Source organism: Mobula birostris, chromosome 5 (genome assembly GCF_030028105.1).
Source record: "Mobula birostris isolate sMobBir1 chromosome 5, sMobBir1.hap1, whole genome shotgun sequence".
Classification (NCBI taxonomy): domain Eukaryota; kingdom Metazoa; phylum Chordata; class Chondrichthyes; order Myliobatiformes; family Myliobatidae; genus Mobula; species Mobula birostris.
The window spans coordinates 195,193,625-195,216,540 of NC_092374.1; the positions used below are offsets into that span (position 1 = coordinate 195,193,625).

Genomic DNA, 22,916 nt, shown 5'->3' on the forward strand with positions numbered 1-22,916 from the left:
TCACAAATAGAAAAAGCTTGGGGACAGTGTGAAAGGGAGGATAGGCAGGTGATAGAGAACGGACGCGCTCAGACCAATGGCTTGAGATGTGTCTATTTTAATGCGAGGAGTATTATGAATAAAGCGGATGAGCTTAGAGCGTGGATCAGCTCTTGGAGTTGTGATGTTGTGAGCATTACAGAGACTTGGATGGTGCAGGGGCAGAAATGGCTACTTCAATTGCCAGGCTTTAGATGTTTCAGAAAGGATAGGGTAGGAGGCAAAAGAGGTGGAAGCGTGGCACTGCTGATCAGAGATAGTGTCACGGCTGCAGAAAAGGAACAAGTCATGGAGGGGTTGTCTGCGGAGTCTCTGTGGGTGGTAGTTAAGAATAGGAAGCGATCAATAACTTTACTGTGTGTTTTTTATAGACCACCCAATAGTAACAGGGACAGCGAGGACAGATTCTGGAAAGGAGTAAAAATAATAGGGTTACTGTGGTGGGAGATTTTAATTACCAAAATATTGATTGGCATCTCCCTACAGTGAGAGGTTTAGATGGGGTAGAGTTTATTAGGTGTGTTCAGGCAGGTTTCCTGACACAATATGTAGATAAGCCTACAAGAGGAGAGGCTGTACTTGATCTGGTATTGGGAAATGAACCTGGTTAGATGTCAGGTGTCTCAGTAGGAGAGCATTTTGGAGAGAGTGATCACGATTCTAAATCCTTTACCATAGCTTTGGAGAGGGATAGAAACAGACAACCTAGGAAAGCATTTAATTGGAGTAGGTGGAAATATGAAGCTGTCACGCAAGAACTTGGAAGCAGAAATTGGAAACAGATGTTCTCAGGGAAACGTACGGAAGAAATGTGGCAAATGTTCAGGGGATATTTGTGTGGGGTTCTGAGTAGTTACGTTCCAATGAGACATGGAAAGGATGGTAGGGTACAAGATCGGTGGTGTACAAAGGCTGTTGTAAATCTAGTCAAGAAGAAAAGAAGAGCTAACGAAGGGTTCAAAAAACTAGGTAATAACAGGAATCTAGAAGATTATAAGGCTAGCAGGACAGAGCTTAAGAATGAAAACAGGAGAGGCAGAAGGGGCCATGAAAAGGCCTTGGCGGATAGGATTAAGGAAAACCCCGAGGCACTCTAGAAGTATGTGAAGAGCAAGAGGATAAGACGTGACAGAATAGAACCAATCAAGTGTGACTGTGGATAAGTGTGCATGGAACCGAAGGAGACACAGGTACTAAATGAATATTTTGCTTCAGTATTCGCTACGCAAAAGGATCTTGGCGGTTGTAGGGATGATTTGCGGTGGACTGAAAAGCTTGAGCATGTAGATATTAAGGGAGAGGATGCGTTGGAGCTTTTGAAAAGCAATAAGTTGGTTTGGTCACCGGGAACAGACGGCGTGTACCCCAGGTTACTGTGAGAAGAGAGGGAGAAGATTGCTGAGGCTCTGGCAATAATCTTTGCATCATCAATGAGGACGGGAGAGGTTCCGGAGGATTGGAGGGTTGCAGATGTTGTTCCCTTATTCAAGAGAAGGAGTAGGCATAGCCCAGGAAATTATAGGCCAGTGAGTCTTACTTCAGTAGTTGTTAAGTTGATGGAGAAGATCCTGAGAGGCAGGATCTATGAACATTTGTAGAGGCATAATATGATTATGAATAGTCAACATGGCTTCATGAAAGGCAGGTCGTGCCTTACGAGCCTGATTAAATTTTTTGAGGATGTGACTAAACACATTGGTGGAGGAAGAGCAGTAGATGTCGTGTATATGGATTTCAGAAAGGTACCCCATGCAAGGCTTATTGAGAAAGTAAGGAGGCATGGGATCCAAGGGGACATTGCTGTGTGGATCCAGCAATGCCTTGCCCACAGAAGACAAAGAGTGGTTGTAGATGGGTCATATTCTGCATGGAGTCCGGTGACCAGTGGTGTGCCTCAGGGATCTCTTCTGGGACCCCTACTCTTTGTGATTTTTTTTAAATAACCTGGTGAGGAAGCGTGGGGATGAGTTAGTAAATTCGATGATGAGACAAAGATTGGGGGTCTTGTGGATAGTGTGGAGCGCTTTCAGACGTTACAGCAGCATACTGATAGGTTGCAAAACTGGGCTAAGAAGTAGCAGATGGAGTTCAAACCAGATAAGTGTGAGGTGGTTCATTTTGGTAGGTCAAATATGATGGCAGAACATACCATTAATGGTAAGACTCTTGGCAGTGTGGACGGTCAGAAGGATCTTGGGGTCCAAGTCCATCGGACACGCAAAGCTGCTACGCAGGTTCACTCTGTGGTCAAGAAGGCATACGGTGTATTGGCCTTCATAAATCGTGGGACTGAGTTTAGGAGCCGAAAGGTAATGTTGCAGCTATATAGGACGCTGGTGAGACCCTACGTGGAGCACTGTGCTCAGTTCTGGTCGCCTCATTGCAGAAAGGACGGGAAAACCATAGAAAGGATGCAGAGGAGATTTATAAGGATGTTGCCTGGATTGGGGAGCCAGCCTTACGAGAATAAGTTGAGTGAACTCGGCCTTTCCCTTTGGAGCGACGGAGGATGAGAGGTGACCTGATAGAGGTGTATAAGATGATGAGAGGCATTGATCGTGTGGATAGTCAAAGGCTTTTCCCCGGGGCTGAAATGGCTAGCACGAGAGGACATATTTTAAGGTGCTTGGAAGTAGGTACAGAGAAGATATCTGTGGTAAGTTTTTTACGCAGCGAGTAGTGAGTGCATGGAATCGGCTGCCAGCGATGATGGTGGAGGCGGAAACGATAGGGTGTTTTAAGATACTCCTGGATGGATACATGGAGCTTAGGAAAATAGAGGGCTATCGGTAATCCTAGGTAGTTCTAAGGTAAGGACACGTTCGGCACAGCTTTGTGGGCCAAAGGGCTTGTATTGGGCTGTAGGTTTTCTATGTTTCTGTGTTTCTATGTTATATACTTTGCCCTGAAATGTTTTGATCGAATTGTGTTCTTTCTTGTAACGGTATGCTTAACTTAAAAGACCAAAAGAAATAACGTTTTTGCCCATCAAACCTACTCCGCCATTTCACCATGGCTGATCTGTTTTCCCTCTTAGCCCCAGTCTCCTGCCTTGATTCCGATTTGGAGCGGATTCGATGCGGAAAAGTTTCGTTGTTCGTCCACCTAACCAGGTGTAAGGTTGGATCATTCCAAGCGCCAAGCCGATCGAGAATGGCTTCGGGCTGGGCAGCCAAACTGTGTTGCTACGCCGGGGTCTGGGTCCTAGAGCAAGGCCCTATCCGGTGTTTGGACAATTGAAACGCCAGTTTGGATAGACTGGAAAGCCAAGTATTCCCCTTAATAAAAATACAGGACATAGATTTTGGGTAAGGAGTAAGAAATCCGAGGAGGACCTTTTTTTTTACCCAGAATTTCGCTAATACTTGTAATTCAATGGCAGTGTCACTGTTAGAAGCATAGTAACCTAGAACATTAAGAAGTGCTTAGATGAGCACTGTAATCAGCTTTGAAGGCTCTGGGCGGATGCTGGGCAATGAGATCAAGGCCAATGGGAGCCCACTGGTTGGCCTGGGTAAGTTGGGAGGAAATGCTATCTGAAGTTTTTGAAAGGCCAACCAATCGATTAAAGTGTGAATTGGGTGACAGAGTAGCAGTTACAAACATATAGAAACATAGAAAACCTACAGCGCAATACCGGCTCTTCGGCCCACAAACTGTGCCGAACCTGTCCCTACCTTAGAAGTACCTAGGCTTTACCCTCAGCCCTCTATATTTCTAAGCTCCATGTAGCCATCCAGGAGTCTCTTAAAAGACCCTAATGTTTCCGCCTCCACCACTGCCGCCGGCAGCCCATTCCACGCACTCACCACTCTCTGCGTAAAATACTTACCCCTGACATCTCCTCTGCACCTACTTCCAAGCACCTTAAAACCGTGCCCTCTCGTGTTAGCCATTTCAGCCCTGGGGAAAAGCCTCTGACGATCCACACTATCAATGCCTCTCATTACCTTGTACACCTCAGAAAAAGTTCTCAATTCTCAAATAAAAAGAAAAAGAGCCACAAGTTAACTGAAACATATGAAACCACAATTGAGTTAGCGTATAAACCAATTGTAAGTTTTATTAAAAGCAACACACACAACTGGATTTCAAGCGTGGCAGAATCTCTTGTCTTTATGGCCTGCTTGATTGATGAGCTCTAAGAAGCGCAGGCGCCGGGATAACTTATTGATGTATAAAAACTTGGAACGTTTGAACATTTCATTTCTATGCGTAGTTTGAAATTTCGAATATGCATGTTGACAAATGCTGAAATTAAATTTAAGATTACAAAATGCCCACTATGATTCTCATAAAAATTGCGGCTGCATCTTTCGTATATACACTCTGTCCTCCGGCTGTGCCACGGCTAGAATGCAGTTCTTGTTATATGATAAAGAACAGTACTGGAGAGGGTGTGGATAGGTTAATGCGAATCCCTAACATATCCTACTGACATGTTAAAAGCAAAAGGATTACAAGGGGGAATATTGGTCCTCTAGAACATCAGACTGGTAATCCATGTGTGGAGTCAAAAGAGATGAGGAGATTTTAAATGTAGATTTTATATTTGCATCTGTATTTACTCAGGAGACGAACACAGAGTCTGTAGAAGTAAGACAAACAGCGAGGCCATATACCCCATACAGATTACAGAGGAAAAAGTGCTTGCTGGCTCAGGGTGGATAAATCTCCAGGCCTAACAGGATGTTCCCTCGGACCTACTGGGGGGCAAATGCAGAAATTGCTGTGGCCCTAATGAAATACTTAAAAGACTGTCTTCTCCTATCATTTTGGATCTCCCCCTCCCCCTCCCACTTTCAAATCGCTTACTAGCTCTTCTTTCAGTTAGTCCTGACGAAGGGTCTCGGCCCGAAACGTCGACTGCACCTCTTCCTAGAGATGCTGCCTGGCCTGCTGCGTTCACCACCAACTTTGATGTGCGTTGCTTGAATTTCCAGCATCTGCAGAATTCCTCTTGTTAGTGAGCAGAGGGGATGGGATGTAGTATTGAAGATATATAAGACGTTGATGAGGCCTAATTTGGAGTATTGTGTGCAGTTTTGGTGACTAATCAAGGGGAATGATGTAGATATGGTTAAAAGAGTATAGAGACAATTTACAAGGATGTTTACAGGTACAATTTACAAGGTACAAAGGAGATGTCAGGGGTAAGCTTTTTACGCAGAGAATGGTGAGTGCGTGGAATGGGCTGCCGGCAACGATGGTGCAGGCGGATATGAAAGGGTCTTTTAAGAGACTTTTAGATAGGTACATGGAGCTTAGTAAAATAGAGGGTTATAGGTAAGCCTAGTAATTTCTAAGCTAGGGGCATGTTGGGCACAAAGAGTTGTGGGCCGAAGGGCCTGTATCGTGCTGTAGGTTTCCTACGTTTCCATGTTTCTATGTTTCTATGTTGTCGGGACTGGAGGACCTGAATTTATAAGGAAAGATTGAGTCGGTAAGGACTTCATTCCATTCAACGTAAAAGTGAGAGGAGATTTGGTAGAGGCGTACAAAATTATGAAGGATAGGGAAAATGCAAGCAGGCTTTTTCCACTGAATTTGAGTGGGACTACAACTAGACATCATGGGTTAAGCGTGAAACGTGAAACGGTTAAGGGGAAAGTAAGGGAACACTTCTTCACTCAGGGTCTCGTAAGAGTGCTGAATGAGCCGTTAGCGCAAGTGATGCATGTGAGCTCTATTTCAACAATTTATTGCTCTAACCGATTTAATCTTTTAACAAATTATATTCAATATCTGGTTCTACAATCTGTTGCCCGTTTACCTCCTGAGAACCCTGCTGCGCCGAGGCTTTGCGTACAATAGGTCTACGATACCAAGACACGGAATTAGCAAGGTTGGGTCAGTATAGTAACCGAGTTCAAGTGTGATGCCAACACTTACAAACTACTAATCATGAGGACAATGGGTAACCCTTGGTAATTTCTAAAGTAAGTACATGTTCGGCACAGGATTGTGGGCCGAAGGGCCTGCATTGTGCTGTAGTTTTTCTATGTTCTATGTTACTATGTTTCTGTGAGAAGAGATTAGCTGGTATGTGCTTTAGTAAAAATCTTCGCTGAGATGTGGAAAAGGAAGGGATAACTAGAGGTCATATATATAGGAAATAACTCTTTCACATCAGCGAAAAAAAACTACCAGACATTAATCTGAAGTAATAGTATTTATGGATTACGGAGAAGGGGAATTTTTTCAACTGCAATTCTAAGGCAAGTTGCCTGGAAACATAGTGAAAGTGGATGACATCATATTTTCAAAGTATTGATGAGCACGGAGAGGAGTGTCTTTTCAGGTTAAGGATTTGTTGTGGGATTTGTTTGGACTAAATCCTTTTCGATCAGATTAGAACATCGCTCACTACAGCATAGAATGGGGGATGATGTGGAATTGCAATGAAACACTGGGGCTAATGACCGGATGTATCTCACTCAAGAAGCGCCAGTGACTGCAACAAATTGAACGTGGCGAAAATGTATTAATTAAGTTCTGAAAAAAATCTAGAAGCTCAACTTTGTTTCCTTGTCTCCAAATGAGCCTGACGTGTTAAGTGTTTCAAACCTTTTATTTAATATTCTTTTTTAACTGCAGACGTTGCAGCTGGTTTAAGTGTACTCTGCTCTAGTTTTTGTATTGCTCTATTTCTGCGGTGGACTGTAGATGAGATCTGGCGCCACCTAGAGGCTGCACAGCGTGACTCAAATCCGTGCAGAAGTGAATTGCTGTGCGGTCACTGGGCTCTTTCGCGTTTGACTACATTAATGCCTATTAATTTAGAAAAAAGGCACAGTGAAACTGCACTCAGTGACCACTTTATTAGGGTACACATTGTTACGCACCCCGTAACTGGGTTGCCAAACCAGCAGAAATGGACCACTTAGTTAGAGTCTGGATTACTGGAACTAAGAAAGTTTTATTAAAGAAATAAGTAACACAGTACTCTAATGGTAAGGATATAAATGCAACAGGTTACCAATGATAAAAAGCACCTGTACACAGAACTAGGGTAATAGGAATCAACCAAGCTCTATCGCAGTCTAGGGGTAAAATGATCAGTCTCAAGTGACGCAGAATTCAGCTCAGTTTAGTACAGATCGCAGTAATCGCTGTTGTGCCGTTGGAGAGAGAGAGAGAGAATGCAAATTTTTATTCAAGCAGACCTTTGATGTTCTGCGCAGTTAGCTTTCGAGCGGACCCTTTTATGTCTTCTATGGTCACCGACTGTGACCCCTCCGTTCCGGATACGACGGTTCTTCCGCGGTGAACCCGGCACCCAGGCAAGGGCGGACAGACACACCAGGTTCCCGCCCATCGTATATTTTCACCCTGTACGTCTGTGGTCGGTTTCCGCGAACCAGACCTCCAACTCCGCCAACTTGTGGGGGCACACCGCTCTTCCAGGGTCTCGTTATCTCGTGATCTCGTGGTGTGTCCCGTGCCTTAGCGAACCCGTTCTTCTTATCCCCCTGCTGGGGTATCGCCTGTCCATCAAACTTCAAACAGTTCAGGTTCAAAGCAACCGGTCTGTAAATACTCTGAATTGTGACTCTTTTCGTTATCTCTCTCCTCTCTCATTAACATCTTGAACGTTTCTCCATTTGTCTCCCTTATCTCTCTCAACAGCATCAATCTTCTGATAACTTGGTTTTTCGTCACAACATGTAGACCTGCTTGTTAATGTAAATATCTTAGCAGCCAAGGACGCCATGGTATCGTAGTTGTCAGCGAGACGCTATTACAGCAGCAGGCGTCGGAGTTCGGAGTGCAATGCCAACGTCGTCTGTCAGGAGTGTGTCCGTTTCTCCCCATGAATGCATGAGTTTCCTCTGGATGCTCTGGTTTCCTCCCACAGTTGAAAAACACACCGACTAGTGGGTTAACTCGTCATTGTAAACTGTCCTGTGATTAGTCTAGGGTTAAATAGATGGGTCACTAGGTGGTGCGGCTCAGTGGGACTCTTCCGTGTTGTACCCATTAGTAATTAATAAATGAATGAATAATAGATAGATAAATAAATAGCGGACAGATGGGCAGAAAAATAAATAAATAGATAGATAGGTAGACAAATAGACAGTCTCTAGAGTTTAAAGGATGGTGCATGAAACAACAACAAAATAAAACATCCAGTGAGCGGCAGTTCTGTGGGCGAAATCGCCTTGGTAATGAAAGGGGTAAGAGGAGAATGGTTTAGCTGGTTAAAGCTAACAGGAAGGGGACAGTCGAGCTTTGAAGTGGATGTGCTACGGTTGTCATGGTCCGGTCCGTGAAGTCCGTATTCCGGTTCACGGTCCGGTCCATCGACCCTTGCTCCAGGTTTTCTTGTCTACCCTGTTTCTGTTCTTGTTGAGCTTTAATTGAGCCAGCTGATGCTCGTTGGGGCTGGCTGCATAAATACCTTCAGAGACAGGGCGTGGCCGTTGGATTGTTCTTGTCCTTACTCCTTGTTTCCCTTCCTCTGCCTTCTGTTTCCTCGCCTGAAGCCCTGCCTTGTCTTGCCGGTAACTCTCGTCTCGCCTGAAGTTCTCGTCTCGCCTTGCATTGCCTGAAGCCTTGCCTTGTCGTGCTGGTAACTCCCGCCTCCTCTCGCCTGCAGTCTTGTCCTGGAGCATCCTGTACCTAGCTCCCTTCCTGTCCCTTGCCTCCGCCCAGGTAAGCCAGGCCGTCTTGTCGTTACCTGTGGTTGGTTCTGTCTCTTCCTGTCCCTTGTCTCCGTCGGGTAAGCCAGGACGTCTAGCCGTTACCTGCGGTTAGTTGTGTCCCTTCCTGTCCCTTGCCTCTGTCGGGTGCTGATCCACGCCCTGCCCAGGAGTACCGCGCCCTGCTCAGGTGAACCGTGCCCTGCCCAGGAGCAGCCTGCCTAGCCTCAAGCCTGAAGACTGCAGCTTCGTCCTGCCTGCCTGTCAAGTCTCGTCCTTGCCTAGTTCTGGGGTCCGAGCCAGAGGCAAGACCGAGGTACTGAGTTTTTGTCCAGTCTCTGGCTCGGAGTCCAAGCCCGGGCTGCTAGCTCTCTTGTCCAGTCCTGTTCCGGGTTCCCGGTTTTCATGTCCATGTCCTTGACCTCACCCTGTATCCTAGTCCTGTCCCTAGTACTTCAGTGTCTGTGTCCTGCACTTGGGTCCGTTCCCAGCCACCGCCTTATGACAACAGTAGCAGAAATTCATGATTGTACACATACAGGAGACACCTTCTTAAGAGGCCACTGAGGGTGTATATATATATATATAGAGAGATAGAGATATATATAGTCATTTCGGTGGATATTAGCACTTTATTGAATCGAAAATTGCACGACGTCTCTTGTTAGTGATGTACACACACAACGGATGAAAATTACACGTTAGATTAAAGTTTTATTGATTTCCAAGTCTAGAAACCAATAAATGGCTGTCGATTGTTTCCCGTTATTTCCGTGTTTATTTTTTTCCCTGTTGCTGCTTAACAAGTCGTTCTCTTCCCGCAAGATGGAAGATTTTGGTTTTACTCAGTACGACTGCCATTAACCATCGCGGTCAGTCAGAATAAACTGGATAATCATATTTAGTAAAATACAGCTTTCAGTAAGCTATCATATAAGCATGTCATATGTGGTTAATATCTGACATGGTGTTCCAGAGAAGACAATAGAGGCAGATATAATTACGATATTTATACGTAGTTTCGGCAGTCGATAGGAAATGCGTGGAGGGATTCGGGCCTAAAGCGGCATATGGGATTAATATATATTGACGTGATTTTTTGATGCTATCGTTGGATGTAATATATTTATCTGAAAAATACCCATGTGCTGTGGTACAGAGCAATATTCTGAAAGGCAATAAAATACACAGTCCTTTTCTGTATTTAATAATTAGATATGCAGTTATTCTCACTCATTAGCAATAAACACAACATCAAAAGCAGTCTACTATTCCGTTTGGAAATTCCATGTTAGATTAATTTGTTCCTGTTGACAATTCCACGAGACCTCCGGGAACGGATGAAGAGAACCGTTACAATGTTGATCACAAGAAATATTATAAGTTTCACTCCCATTTCAAGTAGCTGCCAACGTAAGCTCCTTCCAGCGCTTTTTGTTGCCTTCATGCCTGCTGATAACAAAACAATCAGAATCACTAATTACGTTTCTGAGGCCTACATCTTTCTACATAAACGAAAATACTAACATAAATCAAGAGTGTTAGAAGCAGCGTCTCTAGCACAGCTGCTATCCCGGGCAGCCAGCATAAGTCGTAGGAGCGTAAACAGACCATTCGGCCCTTCCAGTCTATCCCCTATCTCACCATGGAAAATTTATTATCCCTCTGCACCCCATATTTCGTACAGACCAAGATCTCTGTTACAGCATAGGTTTCTTACCAGTTGTGCCAGTTTCCTCTTTCATCCCAAGGACGCGGATTTGTAAGTTAGTTCACCATCAATATGTCAACGACATCCCGAATTTCTGTGTCTAAATTTGTATCGAGGTACACTTTATTGCAGAAGTTGAGAAATGCGCATCAAACATCGAATATAAATGCAAAATAATACGAACTTACTTGTGACTTGAACTTCTGTCCCTTTGCCAAGATAACTTTCCTTGTCGAGAATTTGTACTTTGCAGTAATACTTTCCTGTATCGTTCATTCTGACGTCGACGATTTGTAAAGTTTGCCTAAGAAAGCCTTTTGAACTGTTAGTCGTTACGCGACCATGAAACCCACTGCACTTGTTGCAAACGGTACCGTTTTCCTCGTCTTTGTACCAGGTAAGAAATCCGATCCACTTCTTTGTAACGTTAATATAACTGATGTAAGCACAATTCAGCTGCGCCGTGCCCCCTTCAGTAACCGTGATCCGCTCCGGCCATTGGTGGCTTATTCCGTTAGCTCTGGCAGCTGCTGTAACCGGAAATAATCTCATAGTCTCATACCTTCCTTTCGGCCCGACATATCAAACCCACGAGTTGTACATAACTACGCTGATCTCATTTACTCACATCTTGTCCATAGACTTCTCTGCTGTGGCTATTCAAGTATTCGATGCCTTTATAAATATCTCGACAGTACCTGTCTCCACCACCTCGTCAGACAGTACATCCCAGTTTTAAACCACCTTCTGTCTGAAAGGAATCCCTATAGGTTCTCGAACTTCCCATCTCTCACAGTACAATTATGTCATTGTTTCTCAACACACCGGTCACGGAATAAAGATTGTCGCCATCTACAAATCTTCACTTTCTAATTTAATCAGCTGCAACTTCATCCTGTCAGCTCAATAACATTCTTCCTATAATGTAGGGGCTAAATCCGCTGACGATAACCGAGATGAGGTCTACCTAATGTTTTAAGAAGCTGTAAACTAACGTCCCAATTATTACTAATAATGACACGTCAATGAAGGCAGACATTCGAATATCCACTTTATCCACTGCTGCTGTCACTTTGAGTATTCTACGGACTTACAACCTGAGGTCCCTCAGCTCACTAATACTCAGCAGAGGCCTCCCATATATTGCGTGCGTTCTGCTATGGTTTGCCTCCCCAAATGTCATTTGCCATTGCCTATTGCTGTTGACAACAGCGCCCATTATCAATAATAATCACAAATCTCATTTTTCATCGCCACTGAGATGGAAACTTTCCCTCGTCACTGAGCATCAGAAAATTGATTCGTTACGTTTTCATTGAATCAAACATGGAAGGCGATTTTTTCTTTAATCTGTATGCTGCAAGTGAGAGATGTGTATTTACAATAAAAATAACCTTCTCTATAATATTTTGTTCAGTCTCCAAATTTATCCGAGACCTTTTATATAATTGATGCTTACGTAATTGAACCTTCTGTCAGGGAAATGCAAAGCTGAAAATCTACCGATCCATCCATACATTCAGGTCAGTCATGACCTGATTATACTATAGAGGGACGTCCATTTAGAACGGAGATGAGGAGGAATTTCTTTAACCACAGTGTGCTGAACCTGTGGAATTCGTTGCCATAGGCGGCCGTGGAGACTAGGTCACTGGGTGCACTGAAAGTGGAGGTTAATAAGTTCTTGATTAGATAGGTTATTGGGAGAAGGCAGGACAATGGGTTGGAGAAAAAAATGGATCAGACATGATGAAAAGGTAGAGAGAATTCAAAAGGCCAAATGAATTAATTCTGCGCCCATGTCTAATGGTCATATCACAGTGATGACTTGGTTCCCTGTTTCTCTTCTGTATTATCTTGGACACTCGGTACCGCTCTTTTTCTGCATTAGATAGAGCACTGGAGAGTTTGATTTTGGAACATCTGAAAGAGACCCGGCTCCCGAACATAGCAGAATGAGGACAGATTAAACAGAATGGAGTTATTCTCTCTGCTGTTTGAACGAATGACCGGTGATCTAAATGATGCACACAAAGATAATGCGACGCTTAGCAAGCTAAATGGCAGATTAATATTCCCTGCTCAGAAGTTTAGAATGCAAGTAATTAATAAAAATATTGAAAAAGAAAGAATGAAGTTTTACGGTCTTAAAAAAGATTACTACTCGTTCGGGGGAGAAATGAGAAGAAATATCATCTCCCCTGGGCTGGTAAATCTCTGAAATTCTCTCGCCAAGGAGACCAAGGAGCTTCACTTACTGAACATATTTACAGAACACATTGATGCACGTTTAGCTATTAAGAGAACTTACAGATTCAGTGCACAGAGGTGATACTGAGGCAAAGCCTCTGTGCTGGGGAGAGCCGCTAACATTGCAAAATGCCAAATACGCGCTTCTTCCAAAATACGATCTAATTGCCACGATGGAACGAATCGGCTGATTCTTTTTGTTATGTCATTGCGTTTTCATTCTCGGGTGCTCTAATTAACTACAGAACAGCTGTGCCACCGTGACCCCATCCTAAATTTTGCCCATGTCGCCTCACTGGATGCCCTTCCAAGATGTTCTCTCTAATTGCAGATGTTTAACAATGCGCATTTAATAATGCGGCTCTACCGACTCTTTCACCCCCTCTCTGTACCGTTTGGAACATTAAAGCACTAAAACGTTGCTTTTCTTGTCCTGCCCGCAAGACAATGAATCTCAGATTAGTATATAGTGATATATTCTGTATGTTCTCTGATAATAAATTTTACTTTGAACTTGCCCTTCCCTCAAAAAAGGACTGAATTGTTTCACTAATGAAGAATATGTGAGCATGAGCAATTAGGCCTTAGATTAGTGACTATCTAAGTGATTGTCAAAATAATCTTGAGGAGAACAATAACACCTTAATGCTCCCAATATTCTTCTATCCCCCTCTCTCATTCTCTGTTTCTCTTTCTGCTCTGGTGTGTGTGTGTGTGTGTGTGTGTGTGTGTGTGTGTGTGTGTGTGTACGTTCTCGTTTGCAGCACTTACCAGAGAACAACAGCAATAAACATACGAACTCATACCACGTCATAGTTCGGCGGATGCCTATAGAAAAAGAGAAGCAAATGAACATAAATATCGTAAATATTGTAAAAAATAGAAATACAATCTAAGGTCCGTATGCCGGAAGTCTGAAATAGAAAAGAATGCCCAAAGAAAGTCTTTCACCAAAGAAATAGTCGGCTTCGGGACTGAGTGTCATCTTCAGTAATTTCATGCAAATGGCTTTCGGTTTTATTTTATTTACTGAAGCTTTTCCCCCACCAACACTGCCTCATCTGATTGGCATGTCCTACAGCTCTGACCTGCATTTTGCAACTTTTACGTCAGTTTCCTTGTTTCAGCTCCAGAAAATGGTTTTATTAATAACTTGTCGCTGCAGCTACCCTCTTAGAAATATTCCCTTTATCCTATCGAATCACTTCCGTGCATTCTCTGCAACTTAAAGCTAGCAGATTTCCTCTTTTTTTCCCATTTTTTCTGAATGTGTTTGACCTGAAACGTGGTCTTCCTTGTCTGATTTTGCAGATGGTTGTGCTTGATCTTGCAATTGTGGGTTAGACTTAACGGATAAATACTGAATGTTAAAACATAAATAATCTGATTAAAATATCGTGCACTTGTGTGAATTGTACCTGATCAAAGATGAATAGAATCACGTACTGCATTTTACACAGCGGACAAAAGCAAGTCACAATGAACTTAATGCTATTCTATGTCATTTAACGAAGTAGCAGGAGGTTCGTCTTGCCGTACCTGATCTAGGACAGAAGATGTTCTTCCTTTGATGGCAATAATGAAAAAAAAGCTTCAGATTTTTAATGATCGCAACTCATTTCTACATTTTTTTTGTTTCATCAGCAAAACTTAAAGAAGTTTGAGCCCTTGGGACAATTTAGCTATCATCATTTAGCAACTGAAGTTTGGTATCTATTTCCCTTTTTGTACAGGCAATGTTCAGACAATGTTTTAAAAATAGTGCCGGGAGCTTTTGGTATAGACCTTACTCTTAAGCTACGCTTGAAACTTTTGGTACAGACCTTACTATTAAGCAACTCTTAGAAACACAGGGAATTCTGTAGATCACAAAGAGGGGAAAATCTGCAGATACTGCAAATCCAAGCATCAGACACAAAATGCTGAGAACTCAGCAGCCAAGGCAGCATCTATGGAAAAGAGTACACTTCATCAGGACTGATTGAAGGGTCTCGACCCGAAACTTCGAATGCACTCTGGTCCATAGATTCTACATGGAAATCCAGAGAAAGGCGCACAAGATGCAGGAGGGACTCAGACAGCATTCTTGGAGGGGAATAAGTTGTCGCTATCTCAGGTCGAGACCGTTTATCAAGACTGTAAAGGAAGGGGGCAGATGCCAGAATGCTGAAAATTAATGTCGGATGTGCAGCTAATATAGAAAAGAAACCGAACTATGCAAATACAAAAACAAAATCACAAATAAATAAGTAAATAAATAATACCGAGAACATGTTATAGTTCTTGAAAGTGAGTCCATGGCTTGTAGAATCATTTCAGGTGAGTGAAGTTACCCTCGCTAGTTTAAAAGCCTGAGGTTTAAAGGATACAATCTGTTCGTGAATGTGGTGGTGTGGGAGTTCAGATTCCATTCAGGCCATAGCGTCTCACCTAGCCATCAGAGTAATCCCCACCCCACCCCTCCAGCCAACAGAATGCTCATTGTCGCTCTGATGAACTAAGTAGAGGTGTTTTGACATGCAATCAACTTTGTATTTTCTTCTCTGCTACATACCCATCAACTTCACCCATTGTCACATCGCCAATCGCTCTCAACCCGAGTACAATAAACCCAAAATTATACTAACCAATTAACAATCAGGGCATGGGAACGCACGGGGGCAAATAACGATGCCACGTGGGCAAACTCCAGACAGGAAGCATCGAAACAGATCCCCCGGTTCCAGCGTTAGCGCCACATCACCACGTCGAGACAGTTAATCAGCAATGCGAGAAAGAAAGTTAAATTTATACGAATCTATGGTTATGAAATTACGAATATTTTTACTTCTGAACATGATTTTTCCTTGGCTGGTTTCGCTTCTCAAGAAGCAGTCATGGAGGTTAGACCAAAGTCAAATTGATACTTAAACTTCGTCAAATTGTGACCATAGAAAATAAGATTTGAAGAGTCACCAAGATTTTGTTTTCTGCTATTTTGAGATTCTTAAGTTGCATTCTAATTGCCGTTAAGGTGTTGAAGTTGCAACACTTTTATTTTCCTTCTGCCTTGACATTTTCAGAAACACACCCACATACTAAAGGGAAAATACTGTATGATGAACCTATTGGAATTGTTTGAGGAAATTGCAGTTAGGATAGATAAAGGGAATGTAGTGGATGTTGTATATTTGGATTTTCAAAAGACCGTTCACATGGTGCCACACTTGAAACTGCTTACCAAGTTATGAACCCATTGATTGGAGGCAGCGAGTGGGAATAAAATGATCCTTTCTGGTTGGCTGCCAGTGAGTAGTGGTGTTCCGCAGGGGTCAGTGTTGCGACCGCTTCTTTTTATGCTGTATATCAATGAGTCAGATGATGGACTAGATGGCCTTGTTGCCGTTTAGAGATGATACGAAGACTTGTGGAGGGATAGGCAGTATTGAGGAAATAGGAAGGCTTCAGAAGGACTTAGACAGGTTAGAAAAATGGGCAAGAAAGTGGAAAAGGAAATACAGTGTTGGAATATGGATGACCATGCACTTTGGGAGTAGAAATAAATGTGCAGGCTGTTTTCTAAACAGGGAGAAAAACTAAAAATCTGAGATGCAAGGTGACTTTGGAGTCCTTGTGCAAAACACCCTGAAAGATAACTTACAGGTAGATTCGCTGTTGAGGAAGGCAAATGCAAAGTTAGCATTCATTTCAAGAGGTCTAGAATATAAAAAAAGTGATGTGATGCTGAGGCTTTGTAAGGCACTGGTGAGATATCACCTTGAGTATTGTGAACAATTTTGGGCTCCTCATCTACAAATGTAATGATGCAGCTCTATAAAACTCTGGTTAGGCCACACTTGGAGTACTGTGTCCAGTTCTGGTCGCCTCACTATAAGAAGGATGTGGAGGCATTGGAAAAGGTACAGAGGAGATTTACCAGGATGCTGCCTGGTTTAGAAAGTATGCATTATGATCAGAGATTAAGGGAGCTAGGGCTTTACTCTTTGAAGAGAAGGAGGATGAGAGGAGACATGATAGAGGTGTACAAGATAATAAGAGGATTATATAGAGTGGATAGCCAGCGCCTCTTCCTCAGGGCACCACTGCTGAATACAAGAGGACATGGCTTTAAGGTAAAGGGTGGGAAGTTCATGGGGGATGTTAGAGGACGGATTTTTACTCAGAGAGTGGTTGGTGCGTGGAATGCACTGCCTGAGTCAGTGGTGGAGGCAGATACACTAGTGAAGTTCAAGAGACTACTAGACAGGTATATGGAGGAATTTAAGGTGGGAGCTTATATGAGAGGCAGGGTTTGAGAGTCGGCACAACATTGTAGGCAGAAGGGCCTGTACTGTGCTGTACTATTCTATGTTCTATGAAAAGGTGTACTAGCATTGGAGAGGATTCACAGGAAGTTCACAAGGATGATTGCGGGAATGAAGGGTTATCATACGAGGAACGTTTGATGGCTCTGATACCGTACTCATTGGAATTTAGAAGGATGAAAGGGGCTCTCATTGAAATCTTTCGAAGATAATAGAAAGAGTAGATTGGAAAGGATGTATCCCATTGCGGGGTAGTCTACGACAAGACGGCACAGCCTCAGAATGGATGGGCATCCATTTAAAATGGATACACGGAGCAACTGCTTTAGCCAGAGGGTGGAGAATTTGTGGAATTTGTTACCACAGGCAGCTGTGGGGGCAAGCTCTTTGGGTGTATTTAACGCGGAGATTGCTAGGTTCTTGATGGCCACAGCATCAAAGGTTTCATGGAGAAGGCCGGAGATTAGTCCTGAGAGGGGGGAAAAATAAGGATCATCATGATTGAACGGTGGAGCAGACTCGAGGGGCAAAAGGCCTAATGCTGTGCCGATATCTTCTGGTCTAAGAAGAAGCATTCTCAAGGCAGGATGACGCGAACAAGAAAAGTGAAAGCCAACATAAAATCCAAAAGGAGGGCCTATACCAGAGCAAAAATTATTTATTGAGATACAGCGCCAAACCGGCCCTTCCAACCCAGCAATTCCTCCGATTTAATCGGAGTCTAATCACGGGGCAATTTCCAAAGACTAAGTAAACTGCCCACGGGTACGTCTTTGGACTGTGGGAGGGTGCTGGAGCATCCGGAGCAAACCCACACAGCCACGGAGTGTACGTACAATCGGCAGACAGGACAACGGCGGGAAGTCAACCCGAGTTGTCTGCACTGTAAAGTTTAGTGCTAAACACTACACTCTCGCGAGAAGTTAGAGGATTGGGAACATTTTAAATATCAACAGAAGGCGATTAAAACGTCATAAAGAAGGGGAAGATAGAACACCAGAGCTAGGTCAGCCAATCGTATTAAAGAGAGAAAAATGTTTCTTCATATACTGTATGCAACGTAAAGGAAAGCGAGAGTGGATATCGAACTGCTGGAAAAGATGCTAGAGAGGTAGTAATGGTGGCAACGAAATGGCGGACAAACTGACTACGTATTTTGCATCATTCGTCACTGTGGAAGAAACTAGCAGTATGCAGTTGTTCGAGACTGTTAACGGTAGAATTGTGTGATGCTTTAGGGAAGTGGAAGGTGTGTAGGCAGAGCGGTCACCTGGTCTAGACGGTCTATACTGCAGGGTTCTGAAAGAGGTGACTGAAGAGATTGTGGAGGCATTCGTAATGTTCCTTCAAAACTCAGTGGATTCTAACACTGTTTCGGAGGTCTGGAAAATTGCAGATGTGACTACACTCTTCAAGAAGGGAGAACAAATTACAGGCCCATTAGTCGGACTTCAGTGCTATGAAGATGTTGGAGTCGATTGCTAAGGATGTGGTTTCGAGCTACTTAGAGGCACAAGATTGAATAGTCCATAGCCTCTGGCTTCCTTATGGGAAAAGGAGCCAATGCTATTACAGGGAAGATACTAGGATGGACAGAGGATTGGTTGATTGACAGAAAGCAACGACTGGGAACAACAGGCGCCTTTTTTCACTTGGCTACTTGTGAGTAGGGGTGTTTCACAGCAGTTTGTGCTGCGGCCGCTTCTTTTTATGTTATACTTCAATGCTTGGATGCTGAAATTTGTGGCTTTGCGGCCAAGTTTGAGGATGATACGAAGACAGGTGGAGGGCCGTCCAATTAGAACGGAGATGAGGAGGAATTTCTGTATCCAAAGAGTAGTGAATGCATGGGACTCGTTACCACATGCGGCTGTGGAGATCAGGTGCACGAAGAATGTTACCCAGGTTTTCTGCATTTTGGATATGGATTTGGACTACAGACTTTTATATTTCAGACTTATAGTGTTTTTCTGCTATGTGTTTTCTTTCTTGATTTTTGTGTCGTGGGATGGGGGATTTGAGGGTCGATGTACCTGTTCCATTTTTGTTTGATTTTTTTGTGCTGGGAGGAGTAATTTGGGGGCTAATGAGCGTACTGCTTTACTTTTATTTCTTGGTTTCCAGGCTATTTGGAGTAGAAGAATTTCAAAGTTGTATATTTTGGTAATAAATAACCTTTGAACCTTTGAAGTCATTGGGTATGTTTAAGGCAGAGGTTGATAGATTCTTGATAAATCAGGGAATGAAGGGATATGGGGAAAAGGTAGGAGATTGGCCTGAGATGGGAATGCATCAGTTATAATGAAATGGCAGAGTAGTTTCGATGGGCCAAATGGCTTAATTCTGCTCGTATATCTTATCGTTTTACAGTTCCTAGGAAATTCCTTGTCATCTCTGTTCTAAAAGGATGACCTTTTATTCTGAGCCTGTGCCCTCTGGTCCGAGACTCACCCAGAATAGACCACATCCTCTCCATGTCCACTCTAGATAAAGATATCATTGTGCTTCACAGGCCACTTTTACAGGATTTTCAGCGGCAAAGCCGCGCTCTAAAAACAGCCAGGCTGCAGGGCCACTGAAGAATTACACTGAATTTGATTTTCCTTCACTCAGTGAGGCGAACGAACAGTGAACATATGTCGTCATTACTCATTGAAATGTGCGCCACTGCAGGCGAATTGGTACAAGGGATGGGACTGATTTAGACAGGGGCAGGATAATGGGCTGCGTTGCAGAAGGAAACAGCAACCTTCAGCTCGGCTCAGGAATAGTCATCCTCCCGGAAGCACAAACAAAAAGCCATCTGCTGGTGGAAGTCGGCGGGTCGAGTAACAGCCACCTGGAAGAGAGGATTTCTGACGTTTTGGATCGAAAGCTCACATCAGGACTGAGACTGGAGTGGTAAAATAGCCAGTATAACTAGGAAAGGGGAAGTAGTGAGACAGGGGCCAGTATGTGATAGAGACCAAAGAGGGATGAAAGATCAGGGGCAGATCTAACGATCTGGGCAGGGGCATTGCTGGAGCTGAGAAACTCTGTAGTAGCAGATAGATGATAGATGCAAGTTGACAAAGGGGAAAATAATAAAGGCAGATGAGGACGTGTGGGGGAAGAATGTTGAAGGTGGAGACCGGTGCCGGCGGATGGGGTGGGGGGGGGGGGCGATGAGTAGGGAAACGTTTCCTAGCAGTGCTGGAATCTAATAATTACGGCCATGCTGTGAACCATTAAGGGAGCGGTTGAAGATATATGCGAAGGGAATCCGGTGGCAGAGATCTATGAGTCGGCTCATTTTTGCCCCCTTCGCCCTCCTGTTTAATATTAACCACATACTTCATGAGCCGGCGTCCCTCCTCCATATCATTCCATCTGCCTCTAACTGCCCCATCCCACCATCAATGGTTCACGCTATCGCTTTGCTTACATTAACTCCAAGCACTGGTAGCCATTGTGTTCCAGCCAATCACCTTCCAGCAGCTGTCTCCGCTTTCACCCTCTCCTCGGGGGATGGGCAATCTCACCCCTTTGCCTGTTTCCACGCATCACTCTCCTGCCTCTGTCTCCCATCTACATTACTTCTTTGAAAACTGGCTCTATCTGCCCCTTATCCTTCTCGTCTCCTTGTCTATCAACTGCCATATCTTGCCTTTACCACGCTCCCTCCCCTCTTTGTTCCGGCTCTTACTTCACCTTGGCCAGTCCCGATACAGGATCGACCCTCTACTTCACCCCCCACCCCCGTACAGAGGTTGCTTGTCCTGCTGAGTACTTCCAGCAGTTTGTTTATCATCAGAATGCAGCATCTGCCCTCTCTTGTGTCTTCCCCAAGCCACCGCTCAAGCCCCACGCAGCTTCACCAAAGCCCGGCCAGACACACTCGCCCTACTAAATGTCAGGCTCAGAGCCACTCAATCTTCCTAAAATCAGATTAATGGACTCTCCAGAAACTGGAAACCCACTCTTCCCGAATCCCAGGTTTGGAACTCTTTCCCAAAATTTGGCTCGGAAACTTTATCCGCCCCAAAGTCCTCAGAGCCCGCTTCAAGGAAGGTCAGCCTCACGGACACCAGGCTCAGAGACATTCGCCCTCTTCAAAGCCCGATTCGACGACAAACGATCTCTTAAGACCCTGTCTAACGCCATTAGGTTTCCCCAATGCTCGGTGAAGGAGCACTTACCGTTCTCAAAATCGCTGCCGAATCTAAACGCTTCCGTGGACGTCTTAAACTCAAGCTTTGTACCAGAAAGCACAGACGTTATGCACACAACCGAATCTTAGTTTTACTTATAGCACTTCCGGTTTCCTAATATAGTAATGTGCATGTTGAGCATAACCGTTGGTTACCGCACAAAGCACACTTCTCGTTTCCCAATCCTTTGGTGAGATAAACCATCTGTGATTTTAAAGAGCTGTGAAATAAAACGGAAAAATGTTGGAAAATGTCCAGCGGCTCATCGACACATGTGTGAAAACATGAAAGGTTTCGGGTAGACGTTATCTAAATAACCCCGCTGTCTGTCTCTGTCTCTGTCTCTCTCGCTCTCTCTCTCTCTCTCTCTCTCTCTCTCTACACACACACTCTCTCTCTGTTTCATTCCCCCCTCTCTCTCCCTCCCTCTCTCTTTTTTTCCCTCTCACACTCTCTCTCTCACACGCACACACACACGCACTCACACAGACTCTCTCTCTCTTTCCCTCCTTCTCTCTCTCTTTCTCTTTCTCCATATCTCTCTCTCTCTTTCTCCCCCCGTCCCTCTCTAAATCTTATCAGCAACTGAGGAACTGGATCTGCAGTTCAGAATGTGGAATAATCAATGTCATTCTCATCGAAAATGCTCAACGAGTGAAAAAGTAGCTGAGGAGAGTACATTCCCTCTTGAGAGAATCGCAACAGTTAAAAACTGAAACATAACTTTGCAAAGAAGCGGAAAGTGATTAAAAAATTATCACTTTGACATGATGGAGAACACGTGGGATAGGAATATACCTATAGTGGATGTGCCAGCTAACATATCAGTAGCATCCACACACCCCCGGTAGAGAGAATTCCAAAGTAGAGAACAAATACAAAATGCTGGAGGAACTCAGCAGGTCAGACAGCATCTATGGAGAGGAGGAAATAGTCGATGTTTCGAGCTGAGACCTGTCATCAGGACAGCCAATTTAGCTGAAATTGGTTTAGGCGGAGGAAACGAAAGTAGGCGACAAGTATGAGTAGAAGAGAATAAAAATAAAACACTAGGAAATAAAATTGCACCCTTGTTAACCTAAAACAAAGTAGACCTCTGTAAAACACGTACCCACACACATGGGCGCATAAAGGATCAGAGAGTATCAGGGAGGGAGGCGAGGGGAAAGCAAAGTTAATCTTACAACAGATCATTTTTCATCAAAAGCTGCGCTTCAAATACAGACGGAATTCCTTTTGTCCGGAATTATTGAATTTTCTTTTGAGTCCTGAATAGTGCAATGAACCCAGACAGAAGGTGCGGAATTCACTCAAGAAACTTTATTGGATAGTATCAGTGGCCAAGAGAAGAGAGCCCAGAGTGACAGTGGGTGGAGAATTATTATGTCAGACAACAAAAAAGCTCAGGGTCGCTCTGTGAACTATACAGAGGAGCTTTGCCATCACGTCACTGAAATGTATCTGGTTTCTCCAACGTAGAAGAAACAACCCTGTTATGCGGCACTCCGAATTAGAAGTATAGTGAGTAGCTACGTCATCTGGGCGGGTTTTCAGTCTCGGCATAAGAAGTTCTCTACCTACATTCTATGACAAGAATGGCGTCAATGATCACCTCTCAGAGAATTCGGGACGGTCGTTGAAACGCTGCAACTACTTCTGTGGGTCATTTCTGAAGTAAGCATCATCCCTTCAGTATTAATCAATGAACTTCAAGGCCTCGGTACCTCCCCCTGCAACTGGTCCTCAACTTCCTAATCGGGAATTCACAGTTAATACGAAA

The 22,916-nt window shown here is 43.9% G+C and overlaps 1 protein-coding gene across 5 annotated transcripts; it reads right to left on the reverse strand.

The window, feature by feature from the left end:
- Nucleotides 1–9,302: 9,302 nt before the first annotated feature.
- Nucleotides 9,303–21,230, reverse strand: LOC140197424 (natural cytotoxicity triggering receptor 3-like). 5 transcript variants are annotated; one of them, XR_011885953.1, is made up of 5 exons: nucleotides 21,125–21,230; nucleotides 13,414–13,470; nucleotides 10,581–10,922; nucleotides 10,402–10,492; nucleotides 9,303–10,130 (listed from the first exon to the last, which is right to left on the reverse strand). XR_011885953.1 is itself a non-coding variant. In XM_072257387.1 (4 exons), exons 2-4 carry the CDS (start codon nucleotides 13,454–13,456, stop codon nucleotides 9,973–9,975), a joined length of 543 nt encoding a protein of 180 aa, XP_072113488.1. In that variant the 5' UTR covers nucleotides 13,457–13,470; nucleotides 21,125–21,230; the 3' UTR covers nucleotides 9,303–9,972. The 5 variants fall into 5 exon arrangements, 3 of the variants coding, with proteins under 3 accessions (XP_072113488.1, XP_072113487.1, XP_072113486.1); XR_011885952.1 differs by having other exon boundaries at nucleotides 9,303–10,133; XM_072257387.1 differs by lacking the exon at nucleotides 10,402–10,492 and having other exon boundaries at nucleotides 9,303–10,133; nucleotides 10,581–10,919.
- Between the last annotated feature and the right edge of the window lie 1,686 nt (nucleotides 21,231–22,916).

What these genes read in the sequence shown, in the direction of transcription:
- LOC140197424 (XM_072257385.1), bottom strand. Translation starts at nt 13,456, where the DNA reads ATGACGTGGTATGAGTTCGTATGTTTATTGCTGTTGTTCTCTG. An exon ending in TTTATTGCTGTTGTTCTCTG is followed by an intron (nt 10,923 to 13,413) that starts GTAAGTGCTGCA and finishes TTCCGGTTACAG; the next exon opens with CAGCTGCCAGAGCTAACGGA. An exon ending in GACAGAAGTTCAAGTCACAA is followed by an intron (nt 10,134 to 10,580) that starts GTAAGTTCGTAT and finishes TTTTGTTATCAG; the next exon opens with CAGGCATGAAGGCAACAAAA.